This window comes from Triturus cristatus, chromosome 6 (assembly GCF_964204655.1).
Source record: "Triturus cristatus chromosome 6, aTriCri1.1, whole genome shotgun sequence".
NCBI lineage: Eukaryota > Metazoa > Chordata > Amphibia > Caudata > Salamandridae > Triturus > Triturus cristatus.
The window spans coordinates 1518023074-1518046986 of record NC_140589.1 but is presented as its reverse complement, the minus strand read 5'-3'; the positions used below and the strand labels follow the sequence as shown (position 1 = coordinate 1518046986).

General features: G+C 41.0%; 1 protein-coding gene across 3 annotated transcripts in view; it reads right to left on the bottom strand.

The window, feature by feature from the left end:
- The window catches only part of PLCB1 (phospholipase C beta 1), a 2173917-nt gene that overhangs the window by 476756 nt on the left and 1673248 nt on the right, over positions 1–23913 (bottom strand). For all 3 annotated transcript variants that reach the window (XM_085612648.1, XM_085612647.1, XM_085612649.1), the window contains exons 24-26: positions 17008–17140; positions 12596–12649; positions 8716–8935 (exon numbers count right to left, since the gene is read on the bottom strand). In XM_085612648.1, coding sequence (XP_085468774.1) covers positions 8716–8935; positions 12596–12649; positions 17008–17140 — 407 coding nt within the window. The remainder of the gene's footprint in view (positions 1–8715; positions 8936–12595; positions 12650–17007; positions 17141–23913) is intronic.

Genomic DNA, 23913 nt, shown 5'->3' with positions numbered 1-23913 from the left:
CTCTAGAAAGTACACGCTGACACAGCTTGCAAGTAACTAAGGGTGCATTCACCTTTTGCTGGCCTTCTGGAAAAGTAAAATAATCCCAAACATAAGAAGGCTTTTGTTTCCTCGATCTCTGCCTCAAGACAGTGCTGCTAGTGCTAGCCTCACTCTCAGAAGAGCTCTGCTGTTCTGCCATCGTATACCAAAGACAAACCAGCTCCTTCTCCCAAGGGATCACAAGCAGAAATGAGGGGAATGGGTGTGGTGTAGGAGAGTTCTAGAACTGAAAGTAGTTTCAACCAATCAAAAGTTGTGTTTCAAGATCACATGACCTACCGTACGCTTACGGTACGCTTACGGTACGCTTACGGCAAAAAGTACGCGTGCGCGTAAAAAAGACACGCGCTTGCGCGCATGCGCATAACAGTCACTCCCCGGCACTTCCGCGTAACGTGCGCGTGTGGCGTAAGCGCGCACGCGTCCCACGCGCAGTCCGCGCGGCTACGCAAAGTGCGTAACTATACGCAAGCAGCGTAGATAGATTACGGACGTTGCGTAAACCGTACGCTTACCGTGAGCTTACGGTACGCGTACCAAAAAAAAATAAAAAAAAAAAAAAGAACTGGAAATAAATTTTACATGTTTATTTTAAAAAATATATTAAAAAAAAATATTTAAGGATTTTAAAAATTAAAGCATAGTCTTTATAAAAGGTAAGAAAATTAAATAAAAAATATGTTTGAAAAAATTGAAGAATAAAAAAAAAATTAGCATTTAAAAAACCTTGCAAATTCACTGAAAAAACCATGGGTTTCACACACGTTATAGTTAGGAATTAGCATTTAAAAAACCTTTGAAATTCAGTGAAAAAACCATAGGTTTCACACACGTTATAGTTAGGAATTAGCATTTAAAAAACCTTAGAAATTCAGTGAAAAAACCATAGGTTTCACACATGTTATAGTTAGCTGGACATTTTACTCGTAAAAAACCAATGAAATTGCCCCGTTATAGTTAGTTCAGCTAACTATAACTCGCGCGCCCGCAATGCACTGCTGATGACGTCACATATTACATCACTCATGACATGGTCAGTGACATCACTCATGACATCACTGATGACATCTCAAATGACATCACTGATGACATCACTGATGACATCATCCTTGTGATAGAGTGGCAGACCTCCTCTTCCCCTAATATAACCTTTGACACACACATTCAAAAATAGAAACTACAATGTTCAAAACAATGGACATACCAATACCAGTTAAAACAACCTTTTCAGTAATTCTAAGATCCACATACACATCCACTCATTCACCAACAGTCCAATTCAGTCACTCATACATGTACTCACTCATCATATGTACTCATACACCTATACATCCTGTTACACAATGCCACTCATCCATAGAGTTACTCACACACATAGTCACTCATGCTAACAAAGAATCAAACATACATTTACTTGCATATACAGTTATACACACACCACCACACTTACTTCTACGGAAACTTACACATACTTAGTCTTTTAAACAATCACTTATAGAAACACATACTTATTCATACAAGAACTCTTTCAATCTCTCACTCTCACATATACTCACATATATACACCAATAGTCACATATACTAGTTTAAAACATATGTAGTTACTCATAAAGACACTATTGAGACAGTCATTCACTCAATAACACATCCATGCACACACTCATCCACCCATACAGTCCTGCACACATGCTGTGTTCAACACATACAAACAGTGAGTCACTCATTCATACACCTATGCACTACGTAATACCCCCCACCGAACCATGCAGACACTCAGACTGATACTCAAAAAACCAACTAATAACCTATATAGACACCCATGTATCTACTCACCAACCCATGCAGCCACTTATACACAAAGTGAGAGACTGATACAGATATATACATATTTAAACATTACTCACTAAAACATGTATTCACTATGATACACTTAATCAGTCAGTTAAACAATCAATTTTTCAAAAACAAATCATCCATTTAGACACTTATATACCCATTTATTCTTCCATTGACCTTGAGATATACATATATAAAACATATTTAATTTTCAGAAAAACCCACATTCACTGGATGATGTCATCAGTGATGTCATCAGTGATGTCATTTGAGATGTCATCAGTGATGTCATGAGTGATGTCACTGACCATGTCATGAGTGATGTAATATGTGACGTCATCAGCAGTGCATTGCGGGCGCGCGAGTTATAGTTAGCTGAACTAACTATAACGGGGCAATTTCATTGGTTTTTTACGAGTAAAATGTCCAGCTAACTATAACATGTGTGAAACCTATGGTTTTTTCACTGAATATATATATATATATTACCTACTGGCGGTCGCCAGTAGGTAGTTATAGTTAGGACCCTGTTTCCATAGGAAATCCGCAACATTCTATTTGGAATAACTTTGGCGCCGGTCGACGAATCCTCGCGAAATTTTCAAAATAGGTGGGGCGCTACGCTCCGCTCCTACCCTGAAAGTCTCGGGGGGATTCATCAAGCAGGGGCCGAGAAAAAAGGGGGGTCCCAAAACACGTTTTCCCCATGCATTTTTCCATAGGACCTTTAGACACAGCTACAGCCTGAACGGCTGAACAGAATTACTTGAAATTTGGCAGAGAGGTAGCCATAAGGTCAAGGAAGTGCCTTTTGCAGGTCTGGTGTAAATCTGTTCAGTATTTCCTGAGAAAATAGCATTTAAAAGCATATATAGATGTGGGCGGAGCCTAACCACACATCTCATCCTGAGATCTGATTGGCTGTCAGCACTTCATCCAAGAAGTGTTGGCAGCCATCTTGGGACCAATATACATGATAGCACCTCATTAAAAAGCATTGCAGTTAATAGAAGGTTTTAAGACTTTAGTTACATTATAAATCATTTGTTGATGGTACCATACTCATTTTAGGAATTGTGGTATGTTCTAAGGTGATTTCACCATGTGAAAAAGCCTTCTGCTGGGATATCATGATTGAGAGAAAAATATTTTCTCATGCTTTTACCACAGAGGTTTGGAAGGTGATCTATAGGCTAAACTGAGAGCTTATTTTCTGTAAATTCACATTATCTTTCTCAGTCATGTGAGAATGAAGTCTGACATTCTCAGTAAAACATGTACATCCAACAAGGGCAGAGACTGTCAGTTGATTCCTTTGTGTTCTACTGCAGCTTCCCAGAGTGTTCCAAAGAACTACTAGAGCGCTAACAGTCCTACTTATGATAAACGTATGGCACACCTGAAGCCATCTTGCTTGGATTAAAGTGGTAACTCTTAAAACATTTAATTTAAAAAGGAACAAAATGAGGGGGTTCATTTTTCCATAAAAAGTATGATTAGTGCTGCAGAAAGAAAAATTAGGGCACATTTTGAGTGACTTCTCAAATCCTCTTCTATTTCATTAAAAAATTCTGACATGCAGACTGAAACATGCACTTTCAATACCAGCAGCAGTTTTCCCTGGTGAGCAGTAGCTTTACTACAGTGATCTAATGAGCAAAAAGAGTGCTAACATTCTGAATTTATGGCAAATGTGTGACACATCTGAATGCCTTCTTGATGGAATCAAAGTAAAAAACTGAAAGTATTTCCTACTGAGGAGACTGCAGTAAATGAGGAAATTAGGAAACTTCATAACAAATAAGTCTCCCAAGATGGCCACCAGAGACAAAAGAGCCCAAATGTAGCCCAAATATCACCCAGATGTAGCCCAAGTATAGCCCAATGACAGAATGTCCCAGAATGTTCTTAAAAACAACTAGAGCGCTTACTGTCTTCATTATGACAAAAGTATGGCACACCTGAAGCCATCTTGATTGGAATAAACTGGTAACACTTAAAACATTTAATTTAAAAAGGAACACAATGAGGAGGTTCATTTTGCCATAGAAATTATGATTAATGCTGAAGAAAGAAAATGAGGGCACATTTTGAGTGACTTCTCAAATCCTCTTCTATTTCATTAAAAAATTCTGACATGCAGACTGAAACATGCACTTTTAATACCAGGAGCAGACTTCCATGGTGCAGTAGTTTTACTACAGTGATCTAATGAGCAACTAGAGAGCTAACATTCTGAATTTATGGCAAATGTGTGACATATCTGAATACCTTCATGATAGAATTAAAGTAAAAAACTGAAAGCATTTCCTACTGAGGAGACTGCAGTACATGAGGAAATTAGGAAACTTCATAACAAATAAATCTCCCAAGATGGCCACCGGAGACAAAAGAGCCCAAATGTAGCCCAAAATCACCCAGATGTAGCCCAAATATAGCCCAATGACAGAAGTGTGCAAAACACTTATTATTTTGTGTTTTTGCAGTGTTATATAGTGCAGACTTGTCAGGTATTGGAGTGCTTTACATGAGCATTGGTTACATCACACAAGAACAAATTCATTTTGGTTGTAGACATGGGGAGACTAAGTGATTTGACCAGAATCACAGAATGTCGAGCTGAAGCAGAAACTTCAACCTGGTTCCCCAGTTGCAAAGTCTGCAGTTCTGGAAGTAACACCACATCCTCTCCCCTAAGTGCAACATTTAATCAAGTGGTCAACTGGATAAAAAAACATAAAGATAACAAATAATTTAAAAGTGCTTTGTCGCTATTTGAAAACTCAGAAAATATGTCCTTATTTTAGTCTTTTAGAGCACTAACCATAATTTTGATGCCAATAAGACCCTCTCATATATGTAATTTCTAAAGGAAATGCTCTAGGTATTACAGTTTTGATTACATCAAGATGATGTCAGGCGTTCCACACTTTTGTAATAAATATAGAATGTTAGCAATCTAGTTGTTCATTAGGATACTGTTGAGAGGCAGAGGCCAGGGGCACGGACTCTGAAAATTGAAGGCAGGTAGGAGGGTGCAAAGGCAACAATTTAACCACACTGAGCAGGCAGGAAGGGCCGTGGAAGCACAACAGACTATGGAGGGCAGTGGAAAGGGGGGCAGGGGCAACAAACCAACAATACAGGACTTGCAAGAGAGGCTGTTGGAGGGAAGATCTATTACGGGTCAAGGAAGCTAGGGGCGGTCCCCAGATCCCCGGGAGCCACCACAGAACTGAGCAGGAGAGTGAGTCAGGGACAAAAGGGGCACCTTAATTTGAGCCGGGGTGCCTAGGAACGCTTGCTCCAAAAATGAAGAAAACAGACATATGAGACATGGAATTGGAGGCAGAATACAATGGCAGTTTAATGAGAAGATGCAACTTCAAAGAAACCGCAGAATAGAGACATAAAGTACAAAATACAGAATCCAGATAATCATACAGCTGTCATAATATTCTCTGTATCTCAATTAATGTACTGACAGAGAGAGAGAGAAAACACATCTATAAATGCATCATGAGAAACAAGTTACACCAAGGAAAATGTTACCTAGGAACACTCACGTTTACTCTTAGAGCAAGCATTCCTGCAATTACAATACAAAATCTTTTAAATGCAAAAGTAAAGAGAACAATGGTTAAACATAACATGACATTTCATATAGGTAAAATAGAATAAGATACTTCAAGCAAAGCAGAGCAAGACATTTTAAGCAAAGGAAGACAAGAGCTCCCAGCTCTTGGGGAAAACCTACATACAGACGGCGAGGTAGTCCGTCGATATCTGTGGGTGCTCCCTTTTTATATCATTTTGTGGGCTCCTTTGCACGCTACATCTACCTACGTATGCTACCCAAAAGCTTCGTCTGCAGATTTTACCAGACATTTCGTCATTTACCCACTTAATGCTGACAATGGACTGGGTGAAAAGGTCAGTCTCTCAGGCCAATCGCTTATCGTAAGTTCTGCAAACGCGCCCCCAACAGGCATCTCCAGTATGCGCCAGGGAGCTGCGCTGCAGCCAGGTGTTCTGAGGCCAAGCCCCTTTTTACACCTCTCTGCAACGCAGCTCTGTGGCGCTTACTGGAGGTACCTAGTGGTCTAGTTTGACCCTAGGGACCCTTAGGATTCAAGGGGACTTAATCTCTCAACTTAGAACAGCCACAGGGCGTGTTTACACAGTGGTGAAGGGAGGGGACGGGGCCTGAGGTGACGTGTGCAAACACGCACTATGGCACGTTTTAAATTGGGGATATAATTTCCCTTCAGTACTGAGGGCCCCTGGGGGCTAACTAGCCCACCAAGTGCTTCCAGTAAGCGCCACTGAGCTGCATTGCAGAGAGGTGGTCCAGGCCGTGCCACTTTTTACACCTCTCTGCAACGCAGCTCTGTGGCACTTACTGGAGGTACCTAGTGGGCTAGTTGGACCCTAGGGACCCTCAGGATTCAAATGAACTTAATCTCCCAACTAAAAATGGACACAGGGCGTGTTTACACAGTGGTGAATGGAGGGGACGGGGCCTGAGTTAACGTGTGCAAAAACGCCCTGTGTCCTGTTTTAAGAGGTAGTTTTAATCCCCATGCCCTATTATATACTAGGGGCTTACAGAGGAGGTCATGCTAATCACAGGGGGACCCCAACGCATAATGTTTCCTAGTGTATGTAGGTGTTTTCACTGTATTCTAAGTGTCTTTTAACATAGCACTGGCTCTAGGACTGGTTAGTCAGACTCAGTTACCACCAGTATCCGTCTGAAAAAGTTGAGGGTACAGGATGATTTTGCAACAAGGCTTCTTTCTGCTCTTCTTTTTGTTCTTTCTGCACGTTATCCTTCTTCCTGCACTTATCTTCGTATTTGAGGACTTCTGTTGCTTCTTTCTGCACTTCTTTTGTTTCTTTCTGTGCATTTTTTCTTCTTTCTTCACATGTCCTATCTCTGTAGGCATAGTTAGAAATTAGCATTTAAAAAACCTTTGAAATTCACAGAAAAAACCATAGGTTTCAGGCACGTTATAGTTAGGAATTAGCATTTAAAAAACCTCAGAAATTCACTGAAAAAACCATAGGTTTCAGGGGTGTTATAGTTAGCTGGACTTTTCACTTGTACAAAACCATTGAAATTCCCCCGTTATAGTTAGTTCAGCTAACTATAACTCACGCGCCCGCAATGCACTGCTGATGACGTCACATATTACATCACTCATGACATGGTCAGTGACATCACTCATGACATCACTGATGACATCTCAAATGACATCACTGATGACATCACTGATGACATCATCCTTGTGATAGAGTGGCAGACCTCCTCTCACCCTAATATAACCTTTGATACACACATTCAAAAATAGAGACTAAAATTTTCAAAACAATGGACATACCAATACCAGTTACAACAACCTCTTCAGTAATTCTAAGATCCACATACACATCCACTCATTCACCAACAGTCCTATACAGTCACTCATACATGTACTCACTCATCATATGTACTCATACACCTATACATCCTGTTACACAATGCCACTCATCCATAGAGTTACTCACACACATAGTCACTCATGCTAATAAAGAATCAAACATACATTTACTTGCATATACAGTTATACACACACCACCATACTTACTTCTACGGAAACTTACACATACTTAGTCTTTTAAACAATCACTTATAGAAACACATACTTATTCATACAGGAACTCTTTCAATCTCTCACTCTCACATATACTCACATATATACACCAATAGTCACATATACTAGTTTAAAACATATGTAGTTACTCATAAAGACACTATTGAGACAGTCATTCACTCACTAACACACCCATACACACACTCATCCACCCATACAGTCCTGCACACATCCTGTGTTCAACCCATACAAACAGTGAGTCACTCATTCATGCACCTATGCACTACGTAATACCCCCCACCGAACCATGCAGACACTCAGACTGATACTCCAAAAACCAACTAATAACCTATATAGACACCCATGTAGCTACTCACCAACCCATGCAGCCACTTATACACAAAGTGAGAGACTGATACAGATATTTACATATTTAAACATTACTCACTAAGCCATGTATTCACTATGATACACTTAATCAGTCAGTTACACAATCAATTTTTCAAAAACAAATCATCCATTTAGACACTTATATACCCATTTATTCTTCCATCGACCTTGAGATATACATATATAAAACATATTTAATTTTCAGAAAAACACACATTCACTGGATGATGTCATCAGTGATGTCATCAGTGATGTCATTTGAGATGTCATCAGTGATGTCATGAGTGATGTCACTGACCATGTCATGAGTGATGTAATATGTGACGTCATCAGCAGTGCATTGCGGGCGCGCGAGTTATAGTTAGCTGAACTAACTATAACGGGGGAATTTCAATGGTTTTGTACAAGTGAAAAGTCCAGCTAACTATAACACCCCTGAAACCTATGGTTTTTTCAGTGAATATATATATATATATATACAGTACCCATCAAAAAATCGCACTGAAAGTGCAACCGTGCTTTAATAAATTACCTAATATCTAGCTAGTATTTTCGGCTTTTCTATTACCTCCTTAAACTGCTACAAGGCAGAAAATCTTTTTATGCCACCGGCCCTTTTTGCAAATTCGTCTTTGAGTTTCTTAGTTCGAATCATTTTGTTATGACACTCTTGATACTTTGGGACTCTAGCTGTCTTTCAAATCTGTAGAATCAAAGAGCGGGCTACTAAAGAGACACATCACCATAAATAAACATTTAAAAGATTATTTATTCTCCATAGAACATTGGCATGGCAAGTTTCCCACCTTACCTTTTCTTGCTGTCTCGTTTGGCAGACTTTTCTAAGATTGCCCTGCGTCTCAGGTAATCGTTCTGAATTTCATTGTACTTGGCAGTGTGTTCTTTGATAAGATCTGTGGTTTTCTTGTGGTGTCTCTTGACGAGGTCCTTCATCTCTTTATAGTGTTTCTTCTGAAGTTTGACAAACGACTTCTGTTGTTTGAGCTCCTCTATTGTCTGGGCTTCTACTTCTGCAATAAACAATTGCATCTACTGAGTAAACTCTAATGGTTTACTGACATTTTGTGACATTGAGGAGAAAGAACATGGGGGCATATTATCAAGACAGGAGATAAAAGGATCGCAGCTTTAGCGGCAGAAAAACGGCGATAATGGGCTTGATAATATGCTCTATGGAATTCCAATTGAAGCTCAGGTTAGATGTCCTTCACATCTAACATGGGCTTCAATTGGAACTCCATAGAGCATATTATCAAGCCCATTATTGCCATTTTAGCGGCAGTTTTCTGCCGCTAAAGTGTCGATAATTTTATCGCCTATCTTGATAATATGCTCCATGGTTTAATTATTGTAGATTTATCGCATTTAATGAATCTTTAACGATACTTGTGTGGAACGCACTGAAAGTCACATTATTGCTTTTAAATTAATGAATTTGTAGTATTTGTTTCCAGCTAATGTCAAAAATAAAAATGATAAGCTTAGACAGAATGATTTATTAGAAAGTGTAAAGATAACTGTCGCACAGAGTGCCCTGAAACATTCTTCTCTACAGTAGAAAGTCCATGGTATCCAAAATGGGTTCAGCACGACTGAATCCAAGCCATATTTTCCTAATCTCCTCAATAGATAAATGTACATACAAGGATTCTAAATGGATATCATTTACAGTGAGGAGTAATCCTGAAAATTTGTCACGGATCTGACTTACATTGGAAACCTCTGTTCAAAAGCATACTCTACTTCATGATATGTGACACTGAAAACTATTTAAAAGTGTATGATTTGCTAGTAGGAAACAATTGTTGGGGGCAGAAGGCTGAGGTCCTGATTACAACCAACAGTCTAATTCTCTCTTGAGTGCGATTAAACACCTGTTTGTATCCATGATGGGATCTCAAATCGGGTGACATTTGGACATCCATTTAATACGCGTGTTATTTGCCCCTGCACAAACTGCGTACTTTGCACTATTTACTCACAAGTTTGCAACAGATTAACCCCTTCGACGCGCATGACGGAACGGTTCCGTCATACACGTCGGTTGCGCTGTGCGCATGACGGAACCGTTCCGTCATGGCCCCGCCCGCACACGGAATCTTCAGCGTGGCGCGGAAATCCGCGCCGCGCTGAAGAGGTTAAACTTTATGAGAATCTCATTGCCAAATAACATGAAATTCCAATGTGCGTACGCTGAAACATGGTGCTGATGGATTTCTCAGAGAGTTTCAGTGATTTGAGAGGATTCACAATTGGACTGATTAGAGTTACAATCCATACTTCAGATGAAGGCTGGAAGTGTGTAAGAAATTCCTTCTGCACATGGTGTACCACTGGATGTTTTTACTTTCTGACCTTCTGCATTTTGACCTTTCCAAGTACTTGGGGCCATATTTGCTTTAAAAAAAACATACCCTTCTCTGCAGAGAATAGTCTGACTCTTAGGAGTGTAATAGTCTCTCACAATGGGGTGTAAATTAGTGACGTCAGTACATTGTGAATTAATTCCCATGTATAGAATCATCCCTTTCTGGTCGTGAATGTGCATGCATTTGCCACTTAGCCATTATGTAACATTTTCCCCCAAAGCCTTGCACAGTGGAATTATGCAGTTATGCCGCAGTGGCATTATCCACATAATAATCGATTAGTCACAGTTACTACAAGAACAGTTAACTACGGCATAATTTGCAGATTTCAATAAGGAAGGGAACATCAAAGGAAATCTTCAAGTACATAGTACAACTCAGTGCAGAACACCGCAACAATTAGCTGGTCGCCATCAGGCTATTGGTTAGTGTATTCAAATATTTGTCATGTGCACTTGAGGTGAAAATGTTGCCTTGATATATTATAAATGCATCCAGTTGATGGACTGTGGAAGAGATATCAGCAGGAAAGTTGGAAATAATGATCCGCATTTGGCATAAACATATTTATTCATTATTCGTGCAAATTCCTGTCACACCATTGAAACAGTTCTCAAAACAGCAATTATGTCAAGTGAATATTCAGCTGTAAAAAATCCCAGAGCATGTTTTATGGTGTAAGGTCTTGAATCTTACAGTGCCTCCACGAGGGGTACTTAAATAACAGAGATGCTATGTATTACATGGGTCTGCAGGTCTGTTTTAAATTGGAAGGAAGTGCTTCCTCAGGTTCAGAGTTTGAACATCAAACAAACCAAACATGGAAGATCAGTTTAAATATTTTTTTTTTGTGATATGCACCTATCGTTATGATAAGTGTGTACATCTAGGCTTATTTTTTGCTGAGTGCAAAATTATGAGCCCTCTTAAAAAAGGATAATTCAGTTGTAAAAGTATGTTTTAGAGGAAATAAATCTTTTTTAATGCTTGCCAGAAGCTCACAAAGGGATTCCAGGCAGGTATAAAACCTTCTACAAGTGCAGGATTCTTGCCATGAGTGTATATATATATTTGTACATCACATTGAAGGAGGTGGAATGCATTCCTAGGACTGGTTTGACTGTGAAGTCTGTGAAGTTTGTGAACGCCCATAAAAATGTATCCATGGCGGGTAATAAAACATTAGAAATTGTTATTGATTTCAGCCCTGCAAACAGAGCGGCTCGTAGTGGGAGTGCTGTCGGGCGGTGGGCGGGGCAGGGGAGACTCAGGGTGGGGGGGTAGTAAACTCCGGCATACGGCCGACCAGAGGCAAGTACCTAAATAAATAAATAAAACGAATTACATTGCGCGCTCAAAGTAATTTGTTTTATTTATTTATTTATATACTTACCTTCGGTCGGCCATATGCCTGAGTTTACTACCCCCCACTCTGCCCCTTCCCCGCCCCGCCCCACTGCCCTGCAGCACTCCCACTACGAGCCGCTACTGCCTGCAAAGCAACTTGTAACTTTCTGATATCCATGATTTTAGGACTGGAAAGAGTCACCTTTTCTGTTGACGTGAATAAAGACGTACTCTGTGTGCACTGTTTAAGTTGAAAATCAGCTACGGGCAACATACCAAAATAAAGCTTGATGTGTAACCCTACCAAGGTATTATTACAAACCCGCACCATATCTGACCTACATAAAGGTTTCTCTCAGTGGGGCTTTTCTAGGACTGTTGATTCATTATTCCAGGCTCCAGTTTCGTATAAGCATTTTTTCAAATATACAGTAATATTGTTGTAGAAGTCTCTGATCTAACCAAAAATAATGTGCCCCAGAAGAACCAAAATAGAATTAAAATAAGCAAACCACAGCAGGTGAGTCCTTCTTTTGGTTCTAAAAACATATTTAAAGACCTCAGAATAGGAATTCAACTCCTCTGCGGCCCAAGTCTCAACTCAATGGAGGATGGACCTTAACAAGCAGCATCCTCACAAATATAAAAACCCAATTCTAAGCGGGGAGGGATTTTGGAAGGTCAGGGGGCGTAAAAAAGCTTTAGCAGCTTCTTCAGGAAACAATTATTTCAGTGGCCAATTCCCTTGAAATTATATGTCCATGATTTCAGAGCCTCACATGGCAGAAGATTGTACCTAGGTTCTAAACATTTTTAGTACGTTCTGTAGAGCTTGACTTTCATGCTTACACCTAACTAGCATAATGCATCATATTTTTCTAAATAACTTTATGTGTTACACTCTAAAAGTCATAATTGTTTCGAAAATTATGAACCACTTAGATTTTGATTTACCTGTCAGGACACTGTGAATGAGATCTTCGGACTTTGCGGGAATATTTACAGAACCTAAAAGTAAAGAAAACAGAAAAATGTATGTGCTTTTCTGTACACTTTTAATTGGGATTTTGTTGTGATTTGGCGAACAAAGGATATTTACACAATATGTTGAACCATTAAATAAGAACATAGAAAACAACACTTTTATATTGTTCAGTCAGTGAAAACAGAATCTTGGATAACAACTGGTAACAATCCCCCTTCTTATGTGGTTCATCCTTTCTCATTACCAAACTTAAAAAGTCAAATATTTGCATTGATAACATTTATCAAGCTTTATGTCACCAAGGCCAGTGGGAGGAAAGCTGACCAAAGAACAAGTTTTGAGTGACCAAAAAAAGAGCTGACTGCTCATCACCCTGGCCACACCTCTGCTTGGGCACACAAGCTCTGCACATCGGAAGAACAGTTTTCCCTTACTGAATTTTGGAATAAGGTACACTTTGGAATTGTTTAATTGTTTGCTGTAGGGAAAAGAGGAACTGATTAAAAAATGGGTAGGATTGCCCACCGAAACTTGACCTCATTGGTTAGAGAAGAGCCAATAGTCACTCACAGTCAATAGCAGGTGCCAGTCATAAATGTGTGACCCCAAGGAACCTTCCTTGGAACACTCTCTGGTCCTGTGGAAGAACAGAAGATGGACAGTGTGTGCTGTTTGTGATTTGTCAGGAGACCTGAATGGCTGCTCCTACTTCCCTTTGTATCGAGAATAATGAGGTGGACTCCAAGGGTCAGTAGGCCGAACTCCTATGTTGCTACAGTGACACAACAAGTTGCAAGAAGCCTTTTTCTTCAAGTGTCCAGCTGACCAGTAGCAACTGGACCAGAATAAATCTTACTGTTGGCCTCTGCCTGACACCCTGAGAGGCTATAAGTACTCCCCATGAGGTTTTGGAGACCTTTACGAGTCTGCACCTGTAGTTTTGACATTAGAAGAAAGCTTTGAAAACTTTTTCTCCAGAGCTCCAGAGCTTCAGCTGGACCCACCAGTAATATGCCTCCAACCAACAGTTCCACAGGGTTATTACGAGTCTGGCGGTCCACAGGAGTGTGTCAGTGGCAGCCTTCTATTCACCCTATTTTGACCAGGGTGGTCAAGCTGCCCTGGAACTATCGCAACCACCAGGGATCAGATTTTCCTGGCCATGGTGTGGCGGTATTGAATCCGCTATATGCTTGACAGGGCCGCTGTGGCCCGCCAAGCATATTACGTGTTTCCTCACCACCCCACTTTTTATTGTGGTGGACTGCCATGAAAAAAGTGGCGGTGAGGAAACAAAGGGGGTCCTACAGGGCCCCCAGGTGCCTCACGCCATGTGGATGCACACAGGAGGGCAAAACATGTGCCCCCCTTCCCTATATGTATGCGCACCAGTACCTGCACAGCATGGACTGCAACAGTCCATGCTGTGCAGGTACTGACTTTGATGTTCCAATTGTGGTGCCTATTTCATAGGCACCACCCTGGGAACGCCGCAGAACAGCCTGCCAGACAGGGAAAAACTCCTAATATGCAGGACAGTTCAAACATGGGTTTGGTGGTGCAGGAGCGGGATGATCTTACTCCCACCCAGCCAAGCTCGTAGTCTGGCCCATAGACCATGCATCTCGGAAAAACTGACTAGGTCCCATTCTGCTTTTGTACTTAGAAGTCTTTGAGGGCGAAATAACATAGCTCCAATGAGACCAACCTGCTTCAAGCACCCAGCCTTTGGTTCGATGGTACCGACTACAATTTCAGAGGCGGCCCACACGGGGAGGATTTTTCTCCTGAGCAAGTGACAAAGTCCCTTTTTGAAGTGAAACTTTTTCAACTTTTTTTTTGAATTTCATACTTTCACCGGGACTAAACCACTTGGTGTACCTAACCTATGTTCCATTGTGATCAGCCTGAAATTTGACCTTGATCCCAGTCTAGCACAACCATTGACTGGTGCTGTTTTTTTTTTTCTTGCCACTATTTCTACTTAAAATGCAAAAAATGTATATCGCCCGTTCCCCGTGTTGGATTTTTGATGTCATTTTGTTAATTAATTTTTTTCTCTCTTTTTATAGAAATTGGAGCAGTGTTTTTGTTGTGTTGCATCTTTCACTTTTGAACTGTTATGATATTTTTAAATGTTTACTATCTTCTTTGTATTAAGTCTGTCTGCTTGATGCCATAGCTACCAGGGGTTGAGCCAGGTTTAGATTAATGAAACCTTTGACTGGACCTAACAGGTTAGTGACTTTATAACTTATGGAGAAGGTCCATCCACCCCATTTCATGATGTACATTCTTACAATGTATAAATGTGTTTGTTATAAGTAAACAAATAAATGTTTTTTTACATTTGGCAATCTTTGTAGCATTATAAACCACCAAAGAAAGTTGTTCACGTATCTTTGCAATGTATCTTGCAAATGCATGTTTGATTTTTGGTTTAATGCTGTGAGATACATTTCACAAGATATTTAATACAAATCTTTTATATTACATGGTCTTAGCAGCCTCCAGACCTGCTATAATAAAGGACATCTTTGAAGGGGATGAGCCTTTTTACATACTCCTGTAAAGGTTATCTTCAAATAGTAAAACATCTTTAAAGAACATCCATTATCTTCAGTTCATTTGGCAAACACATCTAACATTTAAATGGTCATTAAATGCTACATTGATAAAACCGGGAAGACCACCAACAAAGAAATAGATGCTAAGCAGTCAGTGGGCACTCAAGCATTTTTCCAGTACGAAAAGGCAAGCGTGGAAAGTGTGAGACTTGAATTATTCTGGATGTCAAGTGGGAGATGCTTCTTGACTGTAGAGGGTTAATTGGTGAAGTTTGGGTCCAATAGCACTGAGTGCCCATCTGTTGACTGGAATAACAGGCTGCCCATAAAGGATGGTGCTGTTAAATATGCTTTAGTTACTCCTCCAGAGTTTGCAATTAGGAAGCTTGGCTGCATCAGTGGCAGATGGGAGATTTGTGATGTAAAACTTCTGTTTTAATTTGAATGATAGGAATGTCAGAATAATGAGGAAACACTAGTGACCTGCCAAAGTATTGTAACCAAAATATCAACTACCAGGTTACCATGAAGGTTAAATATAAACAGGTAAGCATACTTGCCTTAACGCCATATCTATGAACGTTGAACAGCTATATATTGCTAAGGAACATATATATGGATTTAAGATTAGTAAATCTATGTTTATTATATACTTAGCTTCGCGATTATCAGCTAACAATAATCAATATCTCCATGATTTTCAGGTCATTGAAATTTAGTCATGACATTTTGGCAGATCGATATTTTTAAATTTAATATCCTGGTAGTACATCATTTCAGTTCCATATCCTGTAATTGCGGTCTAATTAAAATACTAGTACCTTAGTAAATTTATAAAAAATATCCCCGTACGTAGGAGATGTCACAAATTTGAATGTCATGCGCTCTGCCCAAATTTTTCACAACTTAGGGCCACATACCAGCATTTTTATGCCTCCAGAACGTCACTTTCTTGATGTTACGTTGGCACAATGTGCCACGGCATATTTAAAAGGCCACATAAAACCACTTTACGTGGCTTTTCATTGCCTTATAAATATATGCACCTTTAAAGCGGAATACTGCATGAAAGTGGCATTCCATGGCTGTTGCTGCGGGTGTTCCCACACAACACCCATGAAACCAGACCCATTCCCAGATTTATGAGAAATTGTAAACTTGGTAATACTTCAGAATCTAACGCCACCCCAGGGGCTTCATTTTGGCGCCAACCCATGTTTACTGCCATCAGTAAATCTGAGTGTGCGTCAAAATACATGGGTCGATGCATGGAAGGCCCATGCCGTGCCCATGTGATGCCTTCCAGATGCACGGAAACACATCTGCATTTCTTTTTTTTTACACACCCACACAAGGCATTGCACATCCCCCCTTGCATGGCATTGTAAATCTATACTAACATTTTAGATCGTAGTTGCCCATACAATTGTCGCAGCCACAACGCAAAATGTTAATACATTTGAGCCTGGGTATTAATAGTAGTAAGGTAGGCAGTTAAGTTGTGGTAGTAAGTTAGTTATGGAATTTGGGGGCTTGAAGCCCCATCTCTTCCATTATCATGTCTTGGTACCTCTTCCTCCTCTGATGCAGCTGTTAACATTTTATTACAGAACACAAACTTGTAGAATACGAACTATACTGATAATGTGTAATTATGTGTTAATTATAGAGAAATATCTAATATAAATGTACATGAATATTAATGTTGCAAAATATTTGTTATTGCAACTACTGATTAAATATGCAATCGCAATATTCTCCTTTTACGCATTTATTAAATCTACGTGTGGCCACTCTGGGTGTGGTGGTCGTACCTGGGGCCGGCTGGCTGTGAACGGGCTGTGCCGGGGCTTTAGGGGTCAGCGAGGTAGTGTGGTTGACTCCGTTTTCGGCAGGCGGAGGTCTGGGCTCATTGTGGGCCTCTGAGGGTGCCTCGCCTTGCTCAATCTGAAAGAAAAGCAGCGTGTTTATTTCCCCAACATTTCACACTCTGCTTGTTTCAGTAAAATGTATCTCTATACAATGAAACCCTAAAACGTTATCTTATCCCACTCAAAGATTCGCACAATCATGCTATGGATTTTTTATTTTTATTTTATAGAAAGCACGTAACTGGATCTGTTATTGTGAAACCTTTTGCAAAGGCCTGGACGTGACATGTTGTTGAGGTACGCATTTTATCAATATAGTGCTATTAAGCAGAGTGTCACTTAGTACCAATTGTCGTCAATATGCGTTCACAGTTGTAAAACATATTCTGTCCTCAAATGGCGCGCACAGAAGTCAAAACACAGCATGACCAACTAAACAAGTCACAGAGTTTGGGATTTTGAAATATGTTTATTTTTCTACATTTTCTTAAATGAAACAAATCTAGTATTTGTTGTTTCTGAAAACGCGCCTAACGTCTTTATCGTGACACACGTTGCATGTGTACCTTCATCTTCTTGCGTGTTACTTCAGGTTTAGTTCTTATGTGTTTTCTGCAGTTCACTGCTCTCTGACAGGCCCCTCCAGGCTCACCTTTTTATCTCATCATTTGAGTCTGTGAGGTACAATGACGCGCGGAGCTTGCTCCTGGCTGTCTGCTGCATAAAGAGGCAGCGTGGTCTACCCATCACGCACTTGTACTCAGCAGAACTGAACTCGCCAGATACCCAGGTAAACCAGCGTTTGAGGAGGGCCGGCTCCATCCGAAAGGCAGCGTTGCCATGGCATCGGGGAGCAGCTCCTTCCCCTTGAAGGTAATTACTGTCGGATGCAGAAACAGGACACCGCTTCCTTTGCCTGCAACGCCTCCATCTCACATTGCGAAATTGGCTCTTCAGCCTCGTGGATACTGAAGGCCCCGGGCTAATTATTTTACGCTGATTATAATATGAACGCGATCCGGTTCAATGGCCCACTTATGATGTTTTACAACACGAGCGCGTTTTAATGCGTTCCAGTGTCTCAGTTAAGAAGGCCCTTTCGTCTGCTCATGTTTCTCCTCATTATGTCTAGTGTGGATATACGTAGTGCATGGGTGGGCACAACTATTTCTAAGGGAGGGCTGGCATTGCATGGCTGATTTTCTTTTTCTTCAAAGGGGAGAGGGTGTGGCTTAACTGCTAAGGCGGCAGACCTTGGAGCTGGCGAATCAGGTTTGAGTCTGGCGGTGGCTCAAACATCCTGTGATCCTGAGTAAATCACTTAAGCCTTAACCTATGAGGCTTTGTGACACTTTCACGCCGCTGTTGCATCACTTTTTGTGACACACTGGCGGCATAAAAAATGCGCCAAGTAGCGCCTTATTTACAAAGTGGTGCATTTAAGCAGATGTGTCACTTTGTAAAGCCCTGCGCTACATTATACCTGCATCAGGTATAATGTATGCAGGGTGGGTCCCCCCCCGCAAAAAGCCTTACAGAAGTGGTGCAGTGAAATCTATAAGATTTCAGTGCTCCATTTCTAGGATGCCACTGTGTCAAAACTATGGAGCATATCAGCAACAACCGCCGATAATTATCGCTAAGCACACTTAGCGCTAGGATAATTATCGCCGGCTAGCGTGGATTTTTATCGCTGAGATAGCGTGCTATTAGCAACGCTTATCTCAAAAGCGATAAAAATCCTAGCGCTAACTGCCAAACGTGAGATTATCGCTGGAAACCCAGTGATAATCCCATGAAGTATGGCGATAGCTTGCTGATAGGGTCTCACATACTTAGCCATGATATCCACCCTCCATAGGATATCATGGCTAAGTCAGTTTCAAAGCAGGCATAAGGAAAGTAGCAATAACAGAGGTTATCGCTACTTTTCTTGTCACTATGCTGCTTTGCGTGAGGCTTGATAATAGGAGAAATGTTGCTTAGCGACATTTCTCCCGTTATCCTGGGGAGGAACGCCCACTTTGCATCTCATTAGAGATACATAGATGGGCGTTAACGGAAATGGCGATAAGGCAAGGTTTCACGCGATAGTGTGACCTTGCTGATAAGGCGATGAAATTATAGCTGCTTTTCGTCCAAAAACGGACGCAAAAGCGGCGATAATTTTTTATCGCCTGCTTGCTGATATGCCTGCCTCACAGCAGGCGTAAGACTGACATAGGCCCTTTCCCATGAGGCTTGCCCCATGTTAATGGACACATTGCTGAAGTTGCGTTTGTTTTCAGTCACACCCCAGCAATGCATCAATTTTGCGCCTATAGCTACGTCAGTAATACTACTACATGGCGCTCCGTACATTAAATACAGCGCATCCATGGTGTTGTAAGGAGGGCGCAGTGAAAACTATTGCATCACTGTTTTTACGCAGCGATGCAACAGTTTTCATAAAAGAGGCCTTTAATCTCCCTTTGCCTACCAAAAATTCATGTATCCTTCTGTAATGTAACGGAGGCTCATGTAAAGCGCTCTGATCCTTCGGATCGAGTTCGCGCTATATAAAACTGCAAAAAAAAAAAAAACAGACCGCAATGCAAAATATTATAATTTAACCTGGGCAAATTATTTGTGCACACATAAATCGCAAGTTGAGCAACCAAAGAAATCCCTGGACCATGTGGTCGGTATAAAATCAGAGAATGTGACATTTGTCCTTGAAAGTTTTTATACTGTGTTTAAACATAGAGCTGTAAATCAGCGTTAGTATAAAATATCATTTCATATAAAGTTATATTTATTGTGCGATGCTAGGTATATGCTGGTGTATCATTTAGAGTTTTGTCTAAATAAACTGAACTAATTTTAATCTTTTAAGACAGTTATTCTTTCTTATTTTTGATAGATAATAATTATTATTATTCACAACGCTATCATTATGATTTCTATTAGTATAATTATAATTATATTTACTAATATTATTGGTATTATTATGATTATTATTATTATTATTAATATATTATTGTTATTATTCGTGGCACTACTATATTAGTAATAATAATAATAACAATAGCAATAAAAATAAAGATGGAATTATGAAATTAGCAAAATCATAGGGATTTTTAATTGCAAGATGGCAAGACAATGGTATTCTGACCTGTGCTTGGACCTTTAGAGGAAATCATTGCCAATCTCTATTCCTGATTACATTTCTCATTTTTGTTCCACCCTTACACATTTCATCAAGTATTTGCTGGTAAAACACTGTCAGCAGGGTTTTACCACATTTACTGCCTCGTCACACCTGGCGTCGCCCATGTGGGATTTAATGCAAATTCAGGATTAGCGCCCCTGTGCTTATGTGTATGAAAGTTGACATTCTTTTGGTTTAAAGTTCTCTTCCTCCACCTTCCTGTTGTAACATCCCTACACATAAGTACCTTCTGTGCTATCCAACAGGTTTATTGATGTGTTTCTTCAAACCTGTCAGTGTCTGACATTCTCCCATTCTATCTTTTTGTTATTTCGCACATAGGAGAATTGACTTTATCTGACAAGCAACATTTGGCCAACCTCATAAATAATAATGAAACACTTCACAAATTGTGACTCACTATGATTGGAGGAAATCACAGACCACCTTATCTCTGATTGCTTTTTAATAAAGTAAGCCTCTTTTTTAAATGGAAGACATTTTCCTTATAAAAAACAGAACCCCATTTAAAAAGGAAAGTTTACTGTTCTTGTTTGTATAAGAGTTGGCAGTGGTCTCATTGGACTACTGCCTACTCGCCAACAAACATTTTTTCACATTCACAAAAGGGAAAAATACCAAGGGAACCTCTTCCCTTTTGAGAATTCATTACTACCCGATATGAGGTAAAAAAAAAAAAAAAAATGTTTTGCGACTTGATTTAGGTCATAAAACACTGATACATAAGATATTAGTTTGGTATTTGGAAGCGATACCTACAACATTACTGTTAGACCTGGAACCTTGGCGTGGGTCTCCCTTCCATTTTTGCTGTTGCCTCATGTGTTTTTGCTGGTGTTAGATGCTATCGGCACTGTGCCACTGCTGTCCAGTGCCACAGTGCAAGTGTTCCCTATTATAAATTGATGTATGGATTAGTGATTCCATGATTGGCTGATTTGGGTTACTTGTCAGACCCTAGTACTGTGCACCAGGAGTGCCCAGGGCTTGTAAATCCAAATGCTGCAGGTGGGCTTGCAGCACTGGCTGTGCCACCCACAGAAGCAGCCTGTAAAAGTGTGTCTAAGGCCTGCCATTGCAGAGCCTGCGTGCAGTCTGGTACTGTCATGCTGTCTGGGCAAGTGCACCCACTTGCCAGTCCCTAAACCTTCCCTTTTCTTCGTATCAGACACCCCTACGGTAGGCCCAAGGGTAGGGTGCATTGTAAGAATAAGGTAGGACATGCCCTGGTGTGTGTGGCATGTTCTAATAGGGAATTACAGCCATTTTCGTTTTTCACTACTGCAAGGCTACCTGTTCTCCATAGGCCAGAATGGGCAGTTTGATTATTACATCTTATAATCCTAACTAACTCAGGGAACATGGTAGAAATTCGAATTTAGTATGCCTGAACTCATAATGATAAAAAACATCTTTTGGTGAAGTTGGTTTCAATATTTTGTGTTTGTAAATACCACTTTTAGAAAGTAGGTATTTTCTTGTCTAACCATCCAAACCTGCCTCTGCTAGGCTGTGTATTCCTTGTCCGGAGTTTGAGTGACAGGGGCTGGGGGATTCCAGGAGACAGGGTGAGTCAGCACAGGGCTGAATAGAGAGATCTGCATCTAGATTGTGGGAGGAGTTGCACCTGGGACCTGAATAGGGCTGTGCCTTCCCTCCACAATGCTGGCTCCACCTCCTGTGGTGCGTCTGATGTCTCTACCCTGCACTCTGAAAGGAAAGAAGGAGTCTTGTCACCAAAGTGCTCCAGGACTGACCAGAACTGGTTTGGACTAGGCAAAGGCCTCTCTGCCTTCAGAGAACAAAGAGAAACATGGTATAAATATTGGGACCCAAACCCAAGAACTTCAGATCACTTTGGGAAACAAGAAGAAACCTTTGCTGAGGAGTGGAACCAGAAGAAACTGAGGAGAGACTATCCCTAAGCTGAAGTGCTGCTTGGGGGATTGGCCTGCAGTGGTTGCCTGACTGCCAAAGAAAGGAGAAAGGACTTTGTATGCACTTTTATTTAACTTGAGAAGGATCTCCAAGGGCTTGGAAAAGAGCTTGCCTCCTGCTGAAGTCTCAGGGACAACAGACTTCACCCACCAGCTCCCGAAAAGTCTCTTGAAGTGCCTGCAGCTGTGCTGGACTTTTTGAGGACTTGCGTGTCGCAAGGGAGCTGGAAGCGCAACTCAAGAACAGGAAGCGTGTCGCCGAACTGCCGCTGCCGCTTCACAACACGAAGCGCCTCGCATCACCGGAGAAGAGGATCCACATCACAGCAGACGCCGCTGCATCACCGGGAAGCGTGTCGCAGAGGAATCGTTGAGTCATCGCAGGTCCACCGAAGCGCCTTGCATCGCCAGGAGAAGAGGATCGATGTCGCAGCAGATGCCGCCACATCTCCGAGAAGCGTGTTGCAGGGCCTGTCGCGGCTCATCGCCGGAGAAGAGGATCGACGTCGCAACAGACACCGCCGCATCACTGGTAAGAGTGTCGCAGGGCCTGTCGCGGCTCGCATTGTTGTGGAAGCAACTTGCATCACCAGGGGAGAGGATCGACGTCGCAGCAGATGCCGCGGCATCACTGGGAAGCGTGTTGTAGGGCCTGTCGCGGCTCGCATCGTGTAAAGCATCTTGCATCACTGGAGAAGAGAATCAACGTCGCAGCAGATGCAGACGCATCACCGGGAAGCGTGTCGCATCAAGAAGAAAGCGCCATCTTTGTTTATTTGCAGCAGATCGTCCTTGCAACACTTTTGTTACCCTGCGTTTCGCATCTTAAGGTACATTGAACTCTGAGTGTCACATTTACCATCTTAAGAGAACTGAGCCAAATTCTACCATTTTAAAGTAACAGTATTGTGGATTTTAGCCGTTTATGGTCTTGTGTTAAATCTATATAAAGAATACCTACTTTCGGTATAAAACTTGTGTTGTCACTTGATTACTGTATGTGTTCACAAATGCTTTACACACTGCCTCTGAGATAAGCCAGCCTGGTTGTGCCAAGCTACCAAGGGGGTGAGCAGGGGTTATTTTAGGAGTTTACCCCTTTACCCTGACTAGACGCAAGGGTCCCTATTTGTCACAGGTACCTAGCTATGCCAACTAGAGACCCCCAAATCTGACAATTACCCTTCCAGATACCAAACTGGTGTGCTGCCGGGATCCTAGTTTAGGAGTTGGATACACTTTTCAGAGTCAAAAATGGGATAAGTAAATAAGAAAATCAATTAAATAATTGCAAATGCTGAAGACAAAGTTTCAAGAACTCCATGTCCTCTAATGCATCACAAGAAGGTCACAAACCTCTAGTGATTCATATAATCAGTGTTGATTTAGAGCATTTAGGTAAGGGGTCTAATGGACAGCTTGTGTTTCAGTTGTAGGGTATGGTCTTAGCCTCGAGGGGTTTTGTTTATGACTTCTTTCACCATATACCTGATCTTTATATAGATTAACACTAGACTCTTTATTGCATGTGGCATTGTGTAAGTAGTCATTAGAAGCCGATGACTTATTGTGGTCATACGATTTGTTTCCACAATTAACCTACAGATAGGAATCTAGAAAATATATTGCCTTTTACCATGTATTCATCATAAGCATACTCAAAGGATGTTAAAAACTGACTCACGCTCATTATCATTGTTG